This window comes from Papio anubis, chromosome 5, assembly GCF_008728515.1.
Source record: "Papio anubis isolate 15944 chromosome 5, Panubis1.0, whole genome shotgun sequence".
Taxonomy (NCBI): domain Eukaryota; kingdom Metazoa; phylum Chordata; class Mammalia; order Primates; family Cercopithecidae; genus Papio; species Papio anubis.
Window position 1 is genome coordinate 173,205,246 of NC_044980.1, and position 22,936 is coordinate 173,228,181.

The window sequence follows — 22,936 nt, forward strand, 5'->3', positions numbered from 1 at the left end:
TGCAGCCTGCCTGCCTATCCTATGCTGTGGCCTGCCCCTGCTTTGCTGTGTCTATTGACTGCCCATCTTCCCCCTGGGTTGGGAGCCCCACGAGGGCAGGGCTGCCTCCTGTAGAGTTGCGCCCAGCTCCCTACATGTCTGTTGCACACGTGAGGAAGCAGATGTCTCAGCCCCAGAGGGTGTGCTGGGGCCCCTGCAGGAACCTGTCTCGGTGTCCTGGACTCTGTATGGAGATACTCCTCCTTTGGACAGGTGTCTGCCCCAGTGCTGAGTGTGGTAGACCAGAGAGACACCACAGTGTGGCCCGGGAGAGGCATAGCCCTTGGGCAGAGACCAAGAGAGAAGGGGATGCAGGGACCTGTTCTCAACTGGGACACCACAGCAGGGACCCAGAGGGGAGCTGCCTGGCCTGGGGTCACAGAGTGAGGCAGGCCCGGGCCGGGGCGGAACTGAGGTGGTGCTGTCTGCGTGGCTCTGGTCCCGAGTCTGCCACTTGCCGGATCTGAGACCCTTTCATTGCCTCAGCGGAGGAGATGACATGCACCTTGCAACTGTCGTGAGGTTTAACTCAGACAGTGCCAGCAGCGTGCTGGACACACTATGGGTGCTTCGGAAGCCAAGGACCAGTCTGTCTGTGTGTTTGCCAGACCATCCACCCAGTCACTGCTCGCCATCGTCACGTGATGGTGCCATAGGAAGGATGGGCACCACAGGAAGGCTGGGTGGGTGCCATAGGAAGAGGACCAGATGTGGCAGGAGTGATCCTGGAAAGCTGTTCTGAGAGGCAGCTGCCTGAGGATTGGGTAGACCCTGGATGCAACAGAGCTGCCACCTGCCCAGAGCAGGCTCAGTCCTGCTGGCCTTGGAGGGTGGGGGACAGGGCCCAGGAGTCTCCAGGAGCTGCACCTGTGAGTGAGGCTCCAGGATCTGCCAGTGCCCTCAGGATTCTGCCCCAAGGGCCTTGGCACTGACCGGGTGCCTTGGACAGACACTGAAGTCTGTATCCTCAGTGGGAGGGTCACACTGGGCTCAGGGCCAGGACACCCTGGGCCTTCCCAGGAGAGACCAGCCCCCAGCCAGTGCAGGGGGCCCTGGCTGAGGAAACCCTGGGCCTCTGCTTGCCCAGCTCCAGGAAGAGTGGCCCTGCCAGGAGGGAGGTGCCCAGGCTGAAAAGGAGGAGGCTGCTGGGCTAGCTCAGAGCAGAGACCCCTCCTGGAAACTTGGGGGTCAATTACGAATAACCTTTCCTGGCCTCTGCTTCCTCATCCATGCAATGGGGACTCAAAGTGTGACTGACCATGGGTGAGCCATGTGGATTACTCAGACGGCCTGCGGATGTGTTTGTGAGGACTGCCATGCCCCCCGACAGCCTGCAGGGAGCAGCCAGCAGAGGCAGAGCCACCCCTGAGGCATCCCTTCCCTGGGCCTCGGCACACTGCAGAGTAGCCTCATTCAGCCTGCAGATCGGGGGTCTGCGGGGACTCCAGCAGCCTGCCGGCCTCCTGGAAGCTCTCTTGCTCACTGCCACACAGCACAGGCCCAGCCCAGGCAATGTGTCAGTTCCCTGTGGCATCTCCACATTTCTGGACAGGAGGGTCCTGGGAGAGGCAGCCTCGTTAGAAGGAGGCATAGGCATATGCCACTGCTTCAGGGCAGGCCCTGGAGACTCTGCAGGGCAGAGAGGCAGCCAGCCGTCAGGAGGCAGTTAGGAAAAGCCCCTCGATGTGCCCACCACACCCACATGGAACAGAAGGCTGGTACTGAAACCCTTCCCGGTGTGGCAGGAGCACAGATAGACCTTCCATCTGGAATACCACATTACGGGCGGGCTCCTTGGGGCGTCTCCTGAGAGAGGCTCCTGCCATGCCTGGTCTCAGCGTGCAGGTCCTGATGGCGAGGATGCTGCCCTTCCTCCCCCGTGGTCTGTTTTGCCCCTCAGCTTGGAAGGGTAGCGGCGGGGTCAGGGGAGCCAGGGCTGTTACCATTGGAACTCGGGCGGAGGGTATGCCGCCAGCTTCACAGGCAGCTTCACCAGCTCGTCTCCTGCCGTGGCCTCCAGGATGGGGCCTTTGAGCCACTCGACGCTGATGAAGGGCTTTTCTGCCAGACAGGAGAAGTCAGTGTAAATCCAGGACTGACCCGTGGTTGACTGACCAGGGATTCCCCCCATGGCCCCTGCGGCCCCGGCAGCCGGACACCTGTAGACTGGGGCTGGCCATGCAGGAGCTGGGCAGGTGCAGGAGCTGGGCAGCTGCTCCGCTCAAGGCCCTCCCTTCCCTCTGGCTGGACTCCCAAATGCTCACGTGCACCGTGAGCTCTGGGCCCAGGCCCACATGGCACAAGGACCCTTGTTTCCCAGGCTTGATGGCGCCTGACCCTGACCCACCCATGCCATACCATGCACAATGACCTCGGTGCTCTCCCGAAACCGCTGGATGCCGTTGTTGGCCTCGCACACGTACGAGCCCAGGTCGTGCTGGCTGACGTTGTGGATGGTCAGGATGCTGGAGAGCTCTGTGTGGGTCTGCTGGGAGCGTCGCTCGGGCACCCACTTACCCCGTTCTGCCTGCCCGCACCCAGGGAAGCCCCGCGTCAGCAGCGGGTTCCTGCACAGCTACCCCACCAAAGGCACCCCTCCCAGCCCAGCCAGCGGCGGCTCCAGAAGCCTTGGACCCAGGCCCTGAGTCGTCTTTGGGTGGAACACTTGCCCGTCAGACTGGGGCACCTGAGGCAGGCCTGGGTCCGCACATCCTCCGCACAGAGGCTCAGTGTGTGCTGGACAGTGGCAGGGACTCCTGGGGACAGGACAGCCTGGCAGGGCTGCTGACCTCACCTGCTTCCCCGGGTAGTCCCAGTCGAAGGTGACACCCGAGTTGAACTCAGCCCACACGGTGCAGTTCAGGACCAGCTTCTCCCCTACCAGCAGCTCCAGCGACTTCTTGGGCAACAGCTGGATGTCATAGAGCTCGTTGCCTGTTGACACACGCACAGTGATTCCCACGCCCTCACAGGACGACGCCCACTGAGGCCAGCGAGGCAGTGACAGCCCCGCTACTGTGAATGGAACACAGCCCAGTTACCTGTGATGTGCACGAGGAAGGGGTTGGAAAGGAAGTCCTGGTCCCCCCAGGTGGTCTCGCACTGCAGGTACAGGGCCTCGCGCAGCAGCGGCGTGGACACCCGCATGCCCCGCCGGTCATCCCACACCACCTCCTGCCCGTCTGGCCACAGCACCGAGCTTTGCTGGAGGGACAAGGCCACCATCAGTGACCAGCTGCCCCCTTGCTCCTGGCCAGACGGGCAGCTGCCTTTCCCAGGGGTGGGACTGGAGGGCCGGATCCCGGGGTGGGGGTGGGGCCGGATCCCGGGGTGGGGGTGGGGGTGGGACCGTACCGAGCGCAGCGTGACGTTGAGGCCGGGGACGGACACCAGACAGGGCACCCACATGGCATCTTTCCTATTGACCAGGAGCGTGTCGGGCTTGTTGATGAACGGCTGCTCGAAGTCTGTGGAGAGGGAGCAAGGTATTGGGGAAGGGCTGTGGCGGCCAGGCTGGGGGAGGGCTCCATGGGGCTGGGCGGTGCTGGTCCTGAACCAGCCCACCTGCTGGAGCAGGTGGGGCCCCGTTCTCTCCTCTTGCCAGCCCGGGGTCCACAGGCTGGGGGCGGTGTGGGCCCCAGCTGCCCGGGACCCTGCCCCAGCCTGGCCTGCCTCCAAGTCTCACCTCTCACGAACACGTAGGAGCTGGCGGCCGTGGTGCCCTCGATGCGGGCCTTGATGTACTTGTAGTAGCAGACGTAGCTGCCTGTGTCGTTGGCGTGCACCTCACGCAGCAGCAACACCTTGCAGTAGGGCCTGACGTCTGTGCCCTCGCAGTCTCGCACCACCCCCGTGTCCTCGCTGTCCTTGTCCCCAGTGGCTGGTGCCTCCTGGGCTCCTGGCCAGGCCCACTCCAGGGGGTGCTGTCCCCTGGCAGAGGACAGGAGTGGTCAGGTGGGCCCCAGCGGCAGCCCATGGGGACTATCCCTGAGGAGCCTCCCTCAGGCCAAGCCTCACCAGGCTTGTCTTACCCGGAGCATGGAACTGCCCAGGGTTTGGGCGCACACTACAGACCCTGCCCGGGGCAGGGCACTCCCCGGCCCCTGGGCCTCGACTGGGCTCCTGGGGCTGGTGTGGCAGGCTGGCCTGCAGATAAGCACAGGCCTTGGATCACAGCTGGGAAGGTGGGGAGACACCACCTCTGGGGCCCCAGTGGGTGGCTCCCAGGGTGGCTGGGAGTGGGTGCAGATGACCTGGGAAGTGGCCTGGGGTCAGTGTGAGGTGTCAGGAGTGGGCTGCAGGGAGATGAGGCCCCATATGAAATGCTGATGAGGGGCCAGGCACAGTGGCTTAAGCCTGTAATCCCAGCATTTTGGGAGGCCAAGGCGGGCGGATCACAAGGTCAGGAGATCGAGACCATCCTGGCTAATATAGTGAAACTCCGTCTCTACCAAAAATACAAATAAATAAATAAATAAATAAATAAGCCGGGCGTGGTGGCGGGCGCCTATAGTCCCAGCTACTCCGGAGGCTGAGGCAGGAGAATGGTGTGAACCCGGGAGGCGGAGCTTGCAGTGAGCCGAGATTGCGCCACTGCTCTCCAGCCTAGGTGACAGAGTGAGACTCCATCTCAAAAAAAAAAAAAAAAAAAAAAGACACGGTGGCTCATGCCTGTAATCCTGGCACTTTGGGACACCTAGGTGGGCGGATCATGAGGTCAGGAGATTGAGACCATCCTGGCTAACACGGTGAAACCCTGTCTCCACTAACAAAAAATTAGCCAGGGGTGGTGGCAGCGCCTGTAGTCTCAGCTACTCCAGAGGCTGAGGCAGGAGAATGGTGTGAACCCAGGAGGCGGAGCTTGCAGTGAGCTGAGATTGCGCCACTGCACTCCAGCCTGGGTGACAGAGCCAGACTCTGTCTCCAAAAAAAAAAAGAAAAGAAAAGAAATGCTGATGGGGGTGTATGGTTGAGGCTGGGGAGGACAAAAGTCACCCACAGCCTGGGAGACTCCACAGCCCCGAGGCCACTCTGCCCTGGGAGGGGCTGCCATCTGGGTCCTCAGCCACCACCTCCTGCCTTGGGCTTCTCCAGCCTCCCTGGCCTGCCAGTAGGAGAGGGAACCCGTACCTGCAGGAGATGGACAGGCTGTCACCGGTGTCGACGACGTGTGACTCCTCTGTGATGTTCAAGGTTGGGGGGGTCATGGAGTAGCCACTCGCCAGGCCTGGGGTGGGAGACAAGGTCAGCGTGGTGCTGGGTCGTGAGTTCACACGATGTTGATCGGGCATGGTTGGGCATTCTGCATCACAAGAGCGGACCCGCTGTGGGGCCGAAGCAGCCCAGGTTCTCAGCCAGCGCGGTGTGGCCTGGCCTCACCATGTGCACCGTGAGCAGCACCAGTCCCCAGGCCCCAAGACAGCCACGAACCTCTCCCATAGGCTCACCCTGCCTTGCCCCACAGCCGCCATCCTCACCTACACACCACCCTGGACCAAACCCCAATCTCTGACCCCAGTGAGTGGAGCGGCTGGCATGAAGGAGCAGGGGGAGGGGTGCTGGAGCATGTCGCCTCGGCATCACGGCCCCTGCAGTGCTGCTGCCCGAGGCCCTCCCTCCTCAACTGCTGACCTACACCTGCTGCTTCCCAGGGGATCCTGCACATCCCAGGTCCTCCCCACACCACGCAGGCCTCGGCCCTCCTGCCTGCTCTCTGCCAGTGGCTTTCCCCCTCCCAGGCCACGTGGCATCACCTCACAGGTGTCCTTTGGTTCCTCAGCTTCTCGCACCCTCACAGACCCTGCCAGCTGCCCCAGCCTCCTCTGGGCTCTCCCTGCCCAGGCCTCCCCAGACACCCCCAGACCTTCTCACAGGGATCTTCAGACACACAAATAAACCGGCCCCATCTGGCTGCAACCCACCCTCAGCCAGAGACTGTAGGCTGGCTGGGCTGGGCCTTCTGTCCTGCAGGACTCAGCCCTGCTGTCCCCACACCCTCCTCCCTGTGGGGTGGCGTGTGTGTGTGTGTGTGTGTGTGTGTGTGCGCGCGTCCCTGTAGGCCTGGGTGTGTGAGTCTGTGTGTGCCTATGTCTGAGTGGTGTGTGTGGCTTTGTGTGTATGTGCAAGCATGCATGTTTGTGCATCTCTGACATGTTAGCGTGTGTACATACATGAGTGTAAATGTGGTGGGATCCCGGTGTGGGTGGGAGCAGGCCCCAGGGGAGGTCTGGGTCTGGAACTCTGGCAGATGCATCCTGCCGGGGGCATCCTGAGACAACAGGAAGGGAGGGCTGCATGGCCAGAGGCCCAGGGCTGCGTCCTGTTCCTCCCCCAGGTCCCTGTCCTCCTGGGGGCACAGCCCACTCTTCTGCCCCCAGGCCCCTCCAGTCCGGCGGGTCCCTTGGGGTTTGGGGCAGCAGCAGTGTAGTTCTCCTGCCCTCCCAAGGACAGCTCCCTGAGGCCCCAGGGTCCTGCCCTGAAGCTAATGGGGGTGGGGTGGAGCCCAGGGAACCCTTGACCCCAAGCCACCCTCGGACACGGCACCAGGTGCCTGTTGCACGCCAAGATCTCATTTCGGCCTCACACGGGCAGCACAGTCACTGGTCAGCGACCTCTGGCCTCTCCCTTCTTCTATTCCTCTCTCCTGGCCAAACCTTTCCAGGCACCACTTCACTATGGGTCCAGAGCAGGAAGGGCCTTAAACCACACATCCAGACTCACTGTCCAGACTGGGACACTGAGGCCCTCCAGCCACCCTCAGAAGGTAGCACCTTGCCTGCCTGTCTGCTGCTGTGACTACCACCACGTCTTTGCTTTGCCAGCCCGCCCCTGGGGCCCCGAGGCAGAAGGGGGTTGTGGGCTCTGCAGCCCCTTCCCCTTGGGCAGTGCCCAGCCTTCACAGCACGGCAGCAGGGCCTGGGCACTGGCAGCCCATAGATTGCACCCCTGGGGCTGCCACGAGAGGAGTCTGGGCCAGGGGCTGGGAGATCCCTGCAGAGAGGAGGCTCCCCTCGGGTGGTGAGGAGCTAAGAAGGAATCCTGCTGAGCTGGGCTTTGAAGGAGGGGATTTTTTTCCAGGTAGTGGAAAGTCAGTCCACGCCAGGAGGACAGCTGGGCATGTATGTGGGCACCGGAGTGGGTGGTGGTCTTTCCTCAGCGCTACAGAGGAGGGATGATGGGCATGGGGCTGGACCTGTCGGGACGAATGGGCTCTACCTTCCCAGTGGGCCTCGCAGGAGGTCAGGAGACCAGGCTCGAGTCCAGTGTCCACCTGCCCAGCCCCATGCCCAGCCCCACGCCCAGCCCCACGCCCTCACTGCAGGAGAGAGAACATCCCCACCCCACTGAGGTGTGGCGTGTTGAGCTGGTGGCCCCCCTTCTCAGGAGTGCACATCCAGCACACACCGTCTAGCTCCACTGTACGGCAGCTGTCAGCCCAGCTTCCTCAGATGGCTCCCCTCTGTTCCCAGGATAAAGCAAGGTGGGCTGGGCCTCTGCCCTCCAGCCACTGCCTCTCTCCAGCTTCCTCTCCCAGGAGGCGTGGCCCTCCTCCCATCCTCCCAAAGTGCCTGTTGTTTTCCTGTCTTGAACACTTGTCCTTTTCCTCAGACATCCCTCCTTCCTTCTTTCCCTCCCTAGGGCCTCCCTCTTTAGGGTCTAGTTCAGATGTCCTCATCACTCAGGCAGCACCGGCCTCTTCCTCCTCCTCGAGCTCCTGCTGGGACACAGTAAGACTGAATTGTGGTTTTATGATCACATCTGAACAGAGGCTCAATTTTATTCATCTTCCTAAGCCCAAGACAGAGATGTGCAAAGGAGGTTCAAGGGGTGGATATAAGAATGGTGGGATGGGCCAGGCGCCGTGTCTCAGGCCTGTAATCCCAGCACTTTGGGATGCCGAGGTGGGCGGATCACAAGGTCAGGAGATTGAGACCATCCTGGCTAACACGGTGAAACCCCCGTCTCTACTAAAAATACAAAAAATTAGCCGAGCGAGGTGGCAGGCACCTGTAGTCCCAGCTACTTGGGAGGCTGAGGCAGGAGAATGGCGGGAACCCGGGAGGCGGAGGTTGCAGTGAGCAGAGATTGCACCACTCACTCCAACCTGGGCGACTGAGCAAGACTCTGTCTCAAAAAAAAAAAAAAAAAAAAAAAAAAAAATGGTCGGATGGATGATGGATGGAAATGGGATGGATGAATGATGAATCAGATGAATAAATGGACAGATGGGTGGATGGGTGGGTGGGGAGGTAGGTGGGTGGATGGGTGGGTGGGGAGGTAGGTGGGTGGGTGGATGGAAGTGTGGGTGGGTGGGTGGGAGAATGGATGCATGGATGGATAGAAGTATGGGTGGATGGGTGGGTAAACTGGTGGACAGATGGATGGGTGCGTGGAAGGATGAATAGATGGATGGGTGGAAGAGTGGGTGGACAGGTGAAAGGAAAGTGGATGGGTGAAGGGTGGGTGGGGAGGGGAGTCTGTAGGAGCTTCCTCCTGGAGGCATCGTACCACCAAAGGAAGCACCTGCATCACCGCTGAGCAGGACCATCCACCGTGCTTGCCCCTCCACGCAAGCTCTCCTTTTCCATGACGTGCCATAACTTATTCCAGTGACCCCTCTGCCTTCACCAACCTTCCACTGTGCCCTGTGTGATTGGCAAACTTTGCTGTAGACCTCACTGTCCACTCCGAATGTCCCTTCCTGTCTTATGTGAAGCCTGGCTTTCTGGCCACACCACTGCCCCTGGGCGGTTACTGCTCTCCACCCCACATGCCTGAACCCCTCGCAGCCACCTGCCCTCCCTGCAGCAGTCCCTCTGGCCTGAACTCACAGCCGCCTGCCCTCCCTACAGCAGTCCCTCTGGCCTGAACCCCTCGCAGCCACCTGCCCTCCCTCTGAGGGTCCTGCTCTTTGGCGGCACCGCCCTCTTCCCCACTAAAGCTGTCATCAGCTGCACCCCCCGTCACTTCCCCTCATTCTCTGCTGACTGTAGCTCCTGGCTCACCATCCCCCCCACCCCAGCTCCTGCTCTTCTCCATGACTTCACCATCCACAGGGCTGACTCACCAGCACCCTGGCCTCTGAGATCCCCGTGCATGGTCCTCCCCTCTTCTCCTCCTCAGTCATTCAGCTCCAAGGGCGCACCCTGGACCTGGTCATTACCAGAGGCCGCGCCATCCCAAATGCATGTCTATCTCTCTCCCGCTTCCCCTGTTCCTGCTCCACAACACCACATCCTTCAGCCTCCTCAAAGCCCCCACTGCTTCCTCCCCACCCCTCGGTGCCCTCCTGGTGCTGCCCCGTCCTGGTGCTTCGGGTCCTGGTGCATGGGGTCCTGGTGCATGCAGTCCTGGTGCATGGGGTCTGCAGCCCATCCCTCTGCATGCTCCCTCACCTCTTGTCCTCCATCCCAACCCTGAGACAGCACGCGTCCCGAACAGAGCAACGCGGCAGCACAAGGCCCCCCCCGTGAGCTCCTCCCCCTCATTTTCCTGGGTGCACACAGTTCAGGGTGCTTCTTTCTCACTCTCAGCATCGACAGGGCAAAATCATGAGACAGAAACATTCCACTGGCCGGTGCGGTGGCTCATGCCTGTAATCCCAGCACTTTGGGAGGCTCAGGCGGGCAGACCATCCTGGCCAACATGGTGAACCCCATCTCTAATAAAAATACGAAAATTAGCTGGGTGTGGTGGTGGGCGCCTGTAATCCCAGCTACTCGGGAGGCTGAGGCAGGAGAATCGCTTGAACCCGGGAGGCACAGTTTGCGGTGAGCGGAGATTGCACCACCACACTCCAGCCTGGGACAGAGCAAGACGCCATCTCAAAAAAAAAAAAAAAAAAAGAAAGAAAGAAAGAAAAAAGAAACACCCCATCTTCCCACATCCCAGCCCACACTGCCAGCCAGGGCCCCAGAAATCTCTGACACGCCTGCCCCAAACCAGGCCCTCCATCGTGCCTAGGGCCCCCCGCCACAGATTTCTCTTCTGATCACCAGTCTTTATGCAATCATCTCCCACCGGTTTTGTTTTGAGATGGAGTTTCGCTCTTGTTGCCCAGGCTGGAGTGCAGTGGCGCAGTCTCGGCTCACCGCAACCTCCGCCTCCCGGGTTTAAGTGATTCTCCTGCCTCAACCTCCTGAGTAGCTGGGATTACAGGCATGCGCCACCGCGCCTGGTTAATTTTGTATTTTTAGTAGAGACGGGGCTTCTCCATGTTGATCAGGCTGGTCTCAAACTCCTAACCTCAGATGATCCACCCACCTTGGCCTCCCAAAGTGCTGGGATTACAGGTGTGAGCCACCACGCCTGGCCCATCTCCCATCTTAAAAACAAAACAAAATAATTCCTTGGTTCCACACTCTCTTCCAGCCACTGCCCCTTTTCCTATCCCCCTTCATTCCCCTCTGCTGGTCTCCCCTCATCCACCAGTGGGGTACAGCCCCCTCACTTCATGGAGCCACTGGGCGGGGCCTCCCATGACCTCCAGGCTGCAGGTCTAGTGGGCACACAGGGCAGGGAGCTGCGCATGCTCTCCCCTGGGCAGCATCTGTGACCTACCTCTCCCCACCTCCCCTCTGCCCGACACACAGTGCTGGGCACCACCGTCTCTCTGGAGTCCAGACACCTCCCAGGTCTCTAGCTGCAGCCAGGACTACTGTTTGCAACTTCACTTTTACGCATTCAGCTGCCCACTGGACTTGGACACCCCACAGACAACCGGCAGTCTGCGTTTCCAATGCTAAACTGCAGACACGCACTCCCTCCAGCCCCACCAAAGGCTCCTCCCTCCATAGCTCCCTCTCCCCAGATCCTCTCCCAGCCCATCTGTTGACAGACCACTGAAGCCTGTCAGGCTGGACACACCTTAGGGCCGGCCCCTGCTCTCCCACTGGGGCCAACACAACTGCACGCACCGCAGAGTGGTTTCCTGGGCCCTCTCTTGTCCTCCTCCAGGCCTCCCTCTAGGCCCCGCTCCCTGCAGTGAGTAATACTTGAAAAAGCACAAGCCTGATCACACTTGTGCTTCAGTCTCGTCAGTGCACTGGATTCCTCTGCACTCCCAAGAAAATCCAAACTCCTGGTCCCTGCCCCTCTCTCCACACCCTCGTGGTTCGTCCCCTTCGCGTTCACGGTTCCCAGCCACCAGACTGTCCTGTGCCCTCAGGCTGACTTCTCACGCTCAGGACTCAGCTTAGACATGGCCTCCTCACCCCTACAAAATAGCTCCGTCCTAGCCTCCCGGCTGCTTACGACATCCTTCCTGTCACAACTTGGAATTACTTATTTATGTGTTTGTTTAAGCTGTATCTGTCCATGTCCTCCACTAGGCAGTAAGTTTCTATTGGACCAAGACAGCTCTTTTTTATCCCACCCCATGCTTCCCACAGCACCCGGCACAGAGTAAAGTCTCAGTGAATACTCATTGAATGAAAAAAATGGAGGGATGGAAGAAGTATGGATGGATGGGTGGGTAGGTGGGTAGATGGGTGGAAGGGTAGATAGATGGATGGATGGGTAGGTAGGTGGGTGGGTGGGTGGGTGGGTGGATGGATGGATGGATGGAGGAGTGGATGGGTGGGTGGATGGATGGGTGAGTAGAAGGATGGATGGGTGGATGCATGGACAGACAGATGAATGGATGGATGGACAGGTAGATGAGTGGATGGATAGATGGATGGATGGGTGGATGGATGAGTGGATAGAAAGATGGATCAATAGATGGAAGGATGCATGGATGGGTAGATGAACAGAAGGATGGATGGACGGGCAGATGGAAGGATGAATGAATGGCTGGATGGAAGCATGGATGGAGGAAAGGTGGGCACATGGGTGAAGGGTGGATGGGTGGATGGTCAGATGGTTGGATGGATAGAAAGTAGATGGATGGATGGCTCTACAGACCTCTGAGACCTCAGAGACTCTTGTCAGAGCCTGACAAAGAGTCTTTTCCATTGGAAAAGATGCTTCCCATTTTACAGAATGGGCTCCCCGGGGCAGATTCAGGCTGCAGGCTGCCACGTCCAGAGGCTCTGTGACTGCCCAGCCCCCACCTGCAGCTCTGAAGGCGGTGCATCCTTCCTGCCTGGCTGCTGTCTGTCTCTGCCGTCCTTCCCTTCCCGCAGCAGGAAGCACTGTCATCCTGGCCTCTGCCGCGCTCCCCCTGCCTTCCTGTTCCTGGCCCGGGAACTGGCTTCTTCCTTCCCCAAGGCCCCGCAAAGCCCTGGCCCCCAAGCCTGCAGCAGCATGGTGGGGGCAGGCACCGGGCGGAGGTCAGCAAGGCCAGAGTGCACACCTCCCCTCCTCTGTGCTGTCCGCAGCCCCAGGACACCCTCCGGCCTTGGCCCACGGGGCCTTGGCGTCAGCCACAGGCGTGGCGGGTGTGAGAGCGGCACAGGAGGGTCCTGCACCCCCCCCCCGGGAAGTGCTGGCACCCCTCCTCGAGGGCCAGGCAGGGTGGGGAAATGTCCCATGGGTTAGGCGCTGGCAATGAGCGAGGCGGCGGGCAGCCAGCCGACTGCGACTGCCTCATTGGATCCTCACAGCAGCCTGGGAGGGAGAGCTCAACAGCTAGGTCAGCGAGTGAGGAAACTGAGGCTCCAGGCCTCACAGAAGCAGGCAGCCATACGGGAACCCAGTCTGGCTGAGTCCAGGATGGTCCCTGCCCCAGGACCAGGCTCCCCTCCAAAGGCCGGGGGCAGAGGCTCAGGCCAGACCCCAGCCCGGCCTTCCTCCTAGCCCCTAGTCTGAAGCCTCAGAGATCCCTGCAGGCAGGAGGGCCCACGTAGGAGGCACATGGCTGCCTGGTCCTGCGCCCCAGTGGCCTCCACCACACCCCTCCTTGGAGCCTGGCCTCCATCTGGCTTCACGCCCTGGTTGGCTGCAGGCAAAGCCCTTTAAGCTAATGATGCCATTTTTTTCAAAAGCTTCTTTCCTGAAAACGGAGGGAAAGCCCAGCCCAGCCCAGTGAGAGCTGCTGGCAGAGCCAGCCTTGCTTTCCTCCCATGATGTGTGAGCTGGGCCCTCCCGCGGCTCCACACCTGCATGTCCTGCATCCCTTGCTCCATACAGAATCCCTGTTTTCTCATCAGATCCTCTCTGGGCCCACCAGGATGGGACTGAGATGGGCCGGCTGTGCCACATCCTGGTGGGACAGGGTCCCGGCCCTCTCTACAGGGCAGCGTGGGTGAGGGCTGGCCTTAGTTAGTTTCTGGGAGCTGCCCTCAGAATGATGGCTGAGTCCACAGGGCATGGCTGGGCCCAGCTCCTGGTGCAGAGGTGAGGGGGCTGGCATGAGAGAGTGAGGGTAGAACTAGCCGCATCCTTGCAGCCCTGCCCCGCTCTTGCCCTGCCATCTCTCTCAACCACCACCCTGAGCGCCAGCCTCCCGGGCCCCTGCTCTCCAGCAGCCTCCTCCCTGCCTGGCTGAGCTGTGTCCTCTGTCCTCCCTCTCCCTCTGTGCCCGGCAAACTGTGGCCCCAGTTCCTCTGTGCCCAGTTGCAGGGCCTGTGAGGCTTGCCCTGCTGCCCCCAGCTGAGCATGTCATCCCCACTCTGGCCCTGACCCACAGCACGTGGAGGATCTGTGTCATCAAGCGGCTCTTGGGCTGGGGTGTCATCAGCCCATGGCTCTGTCCCCAGGCCCAGCACAGCCGGCACAAGGATGGCACTGGGATTATCCATGAGCTTGGGGCCCCTCTGCATTGGCAGAGAGCATGGCCCTGCTGTGGCCACCCTGGGCCCGGCCCCACTTCTCCCTCTCCCTGGGGTGCTTGGGAAGACAGGGGCTATGTGGCAGGCCTGCCGGCTGGACACACACTCTCTGGGCAGCTGAGTTCAGCAGGACAAGGCAGCCAGAAGCCAGGCTGCAGAGTGGAGGGAGCTGGTGGGGAGCAACGGAGCTGCTGGCTGAGCTGGGGCTGGGCAGAGAGGGTCACCTGAACCTTCTTTCTTCACTCCTGGGGCCAGGCCTCTGCAGAGACCTGGGGGGAGGCAGCAGGAGTGTCCTGTCTGGTGGCCCCCGCTAACCTGGCCAGTAGCCCCTGTGCCTCCAGAGCTGAAGGGGCTGTCGGTCCTCACTGCACATCCTGCAGGCCTGAGAGCTGAGCCCACACGCCGGGTTGGGCACCCCACACTTCTGCCGTCTGCTGTATGGTCTCGGGCAAATCATTTCCTCTCTCCAAGCCCCAGTTTTCCCACTTGCGAGAGATGCATCGGCCCCAACATCACTGGGAGCTACAGACCACAAACAACATGGGTAAGAATAAACTGTCGGCCGGGCGCGTGGCTCACGCCTGTAATCCCAGCACTTTGGGAGGCCAAGGCGGGCGGATCACGAGGTTAAGAGATTGAGACCATTCTGGCCAACATGGTGAAACCCCATCTCTACTAAAAATACAAAAATTAGCTGGGCGTGGTGGCGGGCACCTGTAGTCCCAGCTACTCGGGAGGCTGAGGCAGGAGAATGGCGTGAACCCTGGAGGCAGAGCTTGCAGTGAGCCGAGATCGTGCTACTGCACTCCAGCCTGGGCGACTGAGCGGGACTCCGTCTCAAAAAAAAAAAAAAAAAAGAAAGAAAGAATAGGCTGTCTCTGGTTCATGCACACGGATCCCTCTGCTCTCACCTGCCTCCTGAATGATTGGTTTGCTACAGCTGCTGTTTCACTCTGACCCTGTGTTGTCTTCAGAGCAAGGGGGGCAAGCCTCGCTGGTGGGAGGGGATTCATGGAAGTTGAAAGGGGCATTGTAGCTTGCTGGCCCAGGAGGAGGGCACACAGGCCAGAGTGCCCGTGACTTCGGGTCCTCAAGTAGATGGAGCAGATGGAGCATGGTGAGGGTGATGAGGCCGTGGAAGCAGACCCAGGTCCCCAGCCGGCCTCGGGCCTCTGTCCTGCTTGCTGGATTTACTCTCTCTCTCCATGGTGGCACACCAGGGGGCTTCAACCCCACTCTGTGCTCCCACCCTCCCTGACAGCTCTCCTGGGCTCCAGTCCTGGAGGACCCAGCCCTCGAGCCCAGCCCACATCCAGCACTGGGGAGGATGACTGGAGGCACGGAGCTCACAACTGTGCACCTGCCAGAGGAGCAAGTACCACAAAAAAAGAGAATTCCCAGCGCTGGCAAGAATGTGGAGAAGGAGGCACCCACACAGTAATGATAAAGAGTATCCATACACCGATGGCAAATTCTCCAAAGTCTGCTTTCCCAATACCTCCTGCCACAACAATAACAGCAGGCACTGAGCACTGTCCGTGTGCACACAGCCCTACGCACGTGTGCATTCCACACGCCTTCACACCCCTGCCTGCAGCAGCCTCCATATTGCCACTGTCCAGATAGGAAGCTAGTACACAGAGGCTAATGTGCTCCAAAATACATGACCATTAAAAGATTGTCTTGGGAAGACAGGACTATGGGAAGCTACTGTTTGTCCTACAGATGTCTATACTTTGCATTTCTGCATTTTACAAAATGTAATCATCTCTTCCATCAGTGCTGGAAACGCCGCTCTCCCTCCCACTAGGTTGGCTGTCAGAGTGATGCTCACCCACCAGACATTCCTGACCTCGCTCATCCCCCACAGCCAACTAGCCACCAAGTTGCCTCCATTCTGAGCTGAAATGGGCTCTGCAGACTGAGTAGGAGCTTGCTGGCCCAGGAGGAGGGCACCACGGGTGGGGTGGCTGGGAGTGCCAGGCCCCTGCCCCCACCTCTCCTCGCCATCCTGACCACACCTTGGTATGGACGCCTTCTGGCCGCAGAGCCCCTCCCGGGCATTCCAGGGCTGCTGTCGCTCCACTCTCCCTCCTCCCCACCCCACTGCTGGCCAGCCTCAACGGCTCTCCCCAGATCGCAGTACCAGTGTCTCCCCACTGGCCCAGTCCTTGCTCAGAGGTCAAAAGATCTTTCCAGAACACAAGTCCCTCTCCTGCCTAAAACCATCCCTCTCTGCTGCTTATGGGCAGAATCTGGCGCCTCCTTTGCCTCCTTGCCACCCACCCAGTGTGGCTCCAGACCTCCATGTGCCATAGATCTGGAACAGTCCCTCCCTACCTCTGACGTCTGAGCTCCTGTGCTGCTTCAGCATCTCACACTGAGGCTCCCCACCCAGGACTCCTGCACTTTTCCATAGTTCCATGGACTTTTCCATAGTTCTGCTGGCTCATTACCACTTTTAACAGTTCTTTCTTTCTTTTTATTTATTTATTTTTTTTGAGATGGAGTCTTGCCCTATTGCCCAGGTTGGAGTGCAGTGGCACGATCTCGGCTCACTGAAACCTCGGCCTCCCGGGTTCAAACAGTTCTCCTGCCTCAGCCTCCCGAGTAGATGGGATTACAGGCGCCTGCCACCACACCCAGCTAATTTTTCTGTTTTTAGTAGAGACAGGGTTTCACCATGTTGGCCAGGCTCTCAAACTCTTTTTTTTTTTTTTTTTTTTTTGAGATGGAGTCTCGCTCTGTCACCCAGGCTGGAGTGCAGTGGCGCCATCTCGGCTCACTGCAAGCTCCGCCTCCCGGGTTCACGCCGTTCTCCTGCCTCAGCCTCCCGAGTAGCTGGGACTACAGGCGCCGCCACCGTGCCCGGCTAATTTTTTGTATTTTTAGTAGAGACGGGGTTTCACCATGTTACTTCAAGACAAGGGCTTCTGTTTGTCTTTTCGCAGTGGCATTCCCAGCATTGGACTTGGTCAGCAATTTACCCGTGGCTGACTTTGAGGATCCAAGGGACAAAAAGACACCATAGGATGTGTGGGCAGGTGTGGGGGTGAGGGGGAAGAGGGCACAGGGTACCGGGAGGGTGGAGAGGCTGTGCACAGAGGGGCACGCCGGGCGAATGGTGGGCCTGGGGGAACTGTCTGCGACATGCTACTTTGGAAAGTCTCTGGGACAGCAAAGTAAAAATGGCCATGAGGTGGTTAGAAATTGAAGAGGCCATCTGCCCAGCCCTCTAGGGCATTCCCTGGAGAACGTGGACAGCGGCCTGTGTGCCTGCCCCTTCTTTCCCGCCCCTTCTTTCCCCCTTGGCCCCTGTGCTATTTGGAACCAGATACCAGACACCTTTTACCTCCCCGAAATAAGCCATCTATTATCTAGAGAGCCGTTTCACTCTTGTAGCCTTAATTTTCGAATCTCCAAAATAATAAGAATAATGTCTGTGTGACAAGGTTAAAACCTGTATACGTCCTGCTGTGAAGCAATCTGAGAAACCTTTTCACACTGAGGTGTGGCTCGCTGCCGGACACTCCACATCTGTGTGCGTGTGCACGCTTGCTGCTTCAAACAAATCCATCTCCATTTGGTAGAATTTAGAGGAGCTTTGAGGCCAGTGTGTTGAGCTGGGTGGTGATAAGGGCTTCCCTTAAACCCACCTGAGAGTCTGAATTTTGTGCTCCCAGAGGCACACTGAGCGGGAACGAAGCCCTCACCTGCCCTGGAAGGCCCGTTAGCACCCTGTCTGCCTGGAGTTCCCAGCAGGCTCCCAGAGGGCGTGTCCAGAGCGGGTGAAAGGCCATGGTGCCAGGGCTGGTGTGTGCAGTGAGTGTAGGCTGGGTGGACGTGGGGCTAGGGACGGCCTGGGACTCCAGCAGGAAGGGCCGGTACCACGAGCCCAAGAAGCTGGTGCTTATCTTGTGGGTGAGTGTGGCGGGGGGGGGGGGGCCTGAAGGCTCAGATTTGTATTTTATGGCAGTCCCTTTGGGGCAGAATGGAGACAAATTTCTGGAAGATGCTGGAAGCAGGGAGTGGCGATGAGGTTGAGAGGGGCTGGACCTGCAGGGAGCATGGGCTGCCTGAGTACCCCGTGGGGGTGGAGACCAGGAGGAGGGGGCCTGAGCAGATGCTGAGCTCCCAGCACAGGACTGCCGTGGGGCAGCCCGCTTTGCCACGCAGTTTCCCTGGCTTCCGTGGGGTCAGGACTCTGCTTGCTGGCCGGCAGGACGAGCGGCGTTATCAGACAACCCAGCTGGCGCAGAGGTGGCCCCCCAGTGCTGCTAAATCGGGGCCACCAGCTCCTGCCGCAGGAAGAGGGAAACGCAGCAGGATGTCCTCTCCTGTGGCCGACAAGTCCTTTCCCATGAACCCCTGCTGACCTCGCTGGCCACGTGGCGGGGCTCCCCGACTCACCACCTGGATCTGCCCGGGCCTGGCTGCAGGCTAGGGTGCTGCGGGCCTCAGACGGGGCCGGGAGTGTGCCTGCGGTGAGCCCCGTGCAGCCTGGCCAAGGCTGGCCCCTGCTCCCCCACCGGGAATGAATGCCCGCACCTTCCTGCTCCAGACTTGTCTCCTCAGTGTGACCGGAAAACCCGGATTCCAGAGGAAGCCAGTGTCTGAAAAGGATCGAAACTCAGGAATCCCCGGCTCCAGCTGGACACATTGACTGAATCTTGCTGAGAGTCTAGGGGGTGTGAGAGGCTCTCCAGACCCCTCTCCCTGCCCACCCCCAACTCTGAGCGGCATCTCAGAGGAACGTGGGGCACAGGCTACTCCTTGGCGGAGAGAAAACTGCCCTGTGGAGGAAAATACCCAAAAGACAGCAGGAGGGGAGTGAGCCAGACACAGAGAAGAACCTCCCCTTGCAGCTGACTTCACTTAATTTCCCTGGGTTCCCCCATTCCCCTCTGCCCCATCACACTCAAGTGCTCCCAACTTTCCTCCTTCCTTATCTGGCTGGCTGCAGCAGCTGAGGCCTCCCAGGAAATCCCACTGGACACCTCCACCCCGAGGCCCCGCTCCTCTTCCAGGGTCTCCCTTTGATAAACTATCCTTGAAGCCAGAGACCTGAGACTTCCTCTGTCCCCACCATCCCCAGCTGCTACCTGCCTCCACCCCAGTTTATCCCCTGGGTTATCCACTTGCAGTTCCTGTCTCCCCTGGACACCAGCCTCCTTGCTGCTGGCGCTGCCCCGTCTCCAGCCTCGTCTCCCCCACCTCCCATCCACTCCTCCCAGACTCTAGCCTCACTGGACGACTCACTAAGCCACATTCACCATCTGGACTTGCCTGCCTCTGAGCCTTCACGGGGTTCTTTGCCCTGTTTGGAATTCCCTGTCCTAGAGTTCTGGAGACCCCACCAGGAAGCCTTAGCTGGAAGCGACACTGCCTTCCTGTGCAGCTTACAGCCACCAGCTGGGCCTCACCAGGGCCCCTGAACACTTTCATCCCTGGGCGATAGACGTCTGATGGCATGTCTGTGTCCCTGCAAGGCACAGGAAACCCCTGCGGGATGGGGCCAGGTCCACGTCCTCCCTGGGCCACCCTGAACAGGCACTATGCTGGGGTCTTGCATAGAACTGCAGGCTGCTTCCCTGGGTCGGGGTGCTTCCCTGGGTCGGGGTGCCACTGCTGGGGGTCACGGTGGAGACTTCGCCAGACAGACCACACATCACACCTCACACCCTGTCTGGGCCCAGCCACGTGGGGCCGCTCTGGGAGGGCACAGGACCCCTTTAGCTACACTGGCTCTGTGCCACAGGCCTGGTGGAGGAGGGAACAGCACCCGCATTCGAGTCCTCAGAGCCTTGAGCTGCAGCAGAAGGTCCCCAGGCACAAGTAAAGGGGGCCTGGTCCCCACATCCTGCCTGCACTGACTTACATCCCTGGGCCACACATCTGTCCAGTCCTGGGCCTGTGTGACTCAGCTCACAGCAAGGGCAAACGTCCCGAGACCAGGCCACTCCAGATGCCCAGCAGACCCTGCTCTGGCATGTCCCTAAGCTGGCAGCCACAGTGCAGAGGTGCCAATGGCCTCTCTCTAGATGAAGCCCCGAGAGACATCTGCGACCTACCCTCTCCACTAGGGCAAGACTGTGGAACTGAAGTAGGAAACTGGGTCTTGGAGTCCAGCCCAAGCACACACAACCCACACAACCCCGGTGCTTGCCAGCGTATGCCATGGTTATGCTTGGGGAAACTGAGGTGCAAGGAGGGGAAAGGAGGGGGCCCAGGTCACACAGAAATGACTTTACGGGGGAGGCAGGACAAGTCCGGTTCTATGACCAACAGCACACGTTTAAGGGGTCAGCTTCAGGGTGCTCAGGCTTCCAGCCTGCTCCCACTGCAGCTGCCCTGACACCCGACTGCAGCTGAGGGCTTGTGCTCCCGCCATGGCATCCCCCATCAAGCTGGGGGCTCCCGGGGTCTTCAGCCTAGCAAGGGATAGAGCAAGGTGCAGGGCTCAGGGAGGGATGACCTCAGTCTCTATTGCCATCTCCCCACCAGCCAAACCCAGGTCCAGCCCAGGACACCCCTCTCCATGGGGCCCCCACTTACGCCCTCTCTCCTCTTCATAACTGGGTCGCTAAGTCACTGCACCTACTGCAGAAAATGGCCTCATCACCCTTCACCCCACATCCCGCCGTGCTCCAGCCGGGAGCACAGGACACTGGCCTCTCCTGGTTCTCCTCAGACCTGCAGAATGTTCCCTGGAAGCCCCCTTGCCTCTGGACCCCTCCTCCAGGGTCCCCTCCTGGGTCTCTCTGCTTCCTCTCCAGCTCCTCAGCTCAGCCTCAGACACTGCACTCAGGTGCCCATCCCATGTCTCCTCTTGGTTAAGTGTCTCCCATTCTACAGCCCTGCAGTCCAACCAAGCTCTAACAGCCACTCACAAATACATCCTGAGCACCTGTGAGAGCCTGGTCCTGGGCTGGGTCCAGGAGGGCCAAGGGCAGCGCCCTGATCTGACCTGCCCGACTCAGGGGCCCAGACAGATGTTCTCCTCCCTCCTCCCCTGGTTGAGCCAGACCTGTCCCCTCTCCTGGCCTCTGCCCTTCAGCCAGTGGACATACAGGTGGTGGGCAGAAGGCAGGCTTTGTCAGGCTTCCTTTGGGCCTCCTGGGGATCTTGGGGAAGTGACACATGTCCTTGCTCTAAGCTTCTCCATGTGTAAAATGAGTCTGACACTCCCTGTGAGAATTACAAGCATGTAAAGCCAGTATTTAATTCCTATGGTGTGCAGAAATGTTGAGGTCCCCATCGCTGGCTTCAGGGCTCCCGGCACTCCCCTTTCAGACACTGGAACCCCTGACCCCGCCCTTCCACCCTTTGATTTCCAGGGACACCAGCTCCGTGTGGACTCCCAGCTCATCTTCCCAGCTTCCTCCCTGACATCGCCATCCACTCCCTATCCTGACATCTCCATCCACTCCCTCTGCCCCTCCCTCATCCCCCCCAATCCCTCTCTCCAACCCCTCCGCCTCCGCCTCAGGTCTGGGTCCCTCCCCGCCAGAGCCACATTCCCAACACAAACCGAACCCCGCCTCTCCTGGGCAGGGGACCCTCCCGCGGGGCCCTCTGCTCCTCAGCCGGCCTTCAAGGCCCCTGTCCCCTCAAATCCGGGGACCCCTGGCCTTCCGCCCCTTCTGCCGCGCTGACAGCCCCCGATTCGCCTCCTTAAGATTCCTCTGAGGTCCCAGCGCGCACCTGCACCTGCACCTGCACCTGCACCTGCACCTGTCTGCCTCCTGCGCACGCGAGTCCCGGCCCCTGCGCTGCAGCCCCGGCCGCGGGAGGTGGAAGCCCGGCTCGAGCGCCCTCTGGGGGACCGCCCGCGAGCGGAGACGTCGGGCGTCGGGAAGTGCGCACCCGGTCTGGGGCCGGGATGGCCGGGATCTCCGGTGCGCGTGGGTCGGGCCAGCGGCGCGGCGCAGAGACCTCGCGGGGAAGCGAGGAAGGGCACGAAGGATCCAGGCTCAGCGCGCAGCCCGACGGGGCCCGGCTGGAGGACCCGGAGCCACCCACCGAGAAGCCGATTCGGGGCCGGGAGGGCGAACCCTGCGCCGAGGCGCGGCCCGGCCGCCCTGGCCCTGACCCGGCTGCAGTCCCCGCCCGCCCTTTCCTCATCCCGAGGTCCCGGGCCCCGAGCGCCGTGCTCCCTCAGGCGTCCGCGCTCCGGGGCCACCGTGTCCCCCGCCCGTCCCCGTCGGAGCGGTCTCAGCGCCCGCCCCAGGTGCGCGGTCCCCCTCCCCGGCCGGCCTCCTCCCCGGCGGCCCCGCGCTCACCGTCTAGGAGCCCCAGGCAGAGCCCCAGTCGCAGGCACAGCGCGGCGCCCCGCTGCATCTCCGGCCGCTGCGCGTGGGTCCGACCTGAGCGGCCGCGGCTCGGGGCTGAAAGTGTCGTCGCGGGCGCAGGCTGGCCCGGGGCGGGGCGGGGCGGGGCGGGGCGGGGGCCCGGGGAGGCGGGCCAGGGATTCAGGCCGCCCCCGCGCCCCCCCTTCCCCCCGGTCCCTCCCAGGCCGCCGCGGGGCGTCCGGTGCATCCACCCGAGCAGTGCGCGCTCTGCACCGCGGGGTCCGGGCCCCCTCCTGGGCGGCTCCGGGCGCGGGGACGCGGGTAACGCAGACGGCCTCGGTGTGCGCTCCGGAGGGAATGGAGCCTGGTGGGCAAGGGGCACAAAATGCGGCACGCGCCCTTTTCTGTCCTTTCTTTCCATCGATAAAATCCAGAGTAAGCAAAAAAGCAGTGCATGTAAAAATAGCAGTATGTTAAATCTTTGAAAATATTGGCGCCAGCCTGGGCAACATAGGGAAACCCAGTCTCAAAAATAAACAAATAAATAAATAAAATAATAAGCCGAGCTTGGTTGTGCGCGCCTGTAATCCCAGCTACTCGGGGGACTGAGGCAGGAGAATCGCTTGAACCCGGGAGAAGGAGGTTGCAGTGAGCCGAGATCGAGCCACTGCACTCCAGTCTGGGAGCCAGAGCAAGACTCCGCCTCAAAAAAACAAAAAAAAAAAGCAAACAAAACCCGTCCAGCAGTCTTTAACTACCTGCACAGTGGCGATGGACAGTGCCGATGGAAGCTGCACCCTTGAGCGGGACACCCGGGATAACCGACCCCCACCCTGCAGGCCTGGCCTCCAAGCTTTAGAACCCCCCCAAATGTTTTGTTCTCAGCTCAATCAG

At 60.5% G+C, this 22,936-nt stretch overlaps 1 protein-coding gene across 2 annotated transcripts in view; it reads right to left on the reverse strand.

The window, feature by feature from the left end:
• FLT4 (fms related tyrosine kinase 4) overlaps positions 1–22,163 on the reverse strand; it is a 45,865-nt gene extending 23,702 nt beyond the window's left edge. Inside the window, exons 1-8 of one of the 2 annotated variants that reach the window (XM_021940085.2) lie at positions 22,034–22,163; positions 5,170–5,266; positions 3,725–3,969; positions 3,394–3,506; positions 3,081–3,243; positions 2,834–2,973; positions 2,398–2,566; positions 1,983–2,100 (exon numbers count right to left, since the gene is read on the reverse strand). In XM_021940085.2, the coding sequence (XP_021795777.2) occupies positions 1,983–2,100; positions 2,398–2,566; positions 2,834–2,973; positions 3,081–3,243; positions 3,394–3,506; positions 3,725–3,969; positions 5,170–5,266; positions 22,034–22,091 (1,103 nt within the window). In that variant the 5' untranslated portion in view covers positions 22,092–22,163. Of the gene's footprint in view, positions 1–1,982; positions 2,101–2,397; positions 2,567–2,833; positions 2,974–3,080; positions 3,244–3,393; positions 3,507–3,724; positions 3,970–5,169; positions 7,312–22,033 lie in introns of those variants that run through there. The other variant, XM_021940084.2, reaches the window with a different exon arrangement.
• Positions 22,164–22,936: the final 773 nt, after the last annotated feature.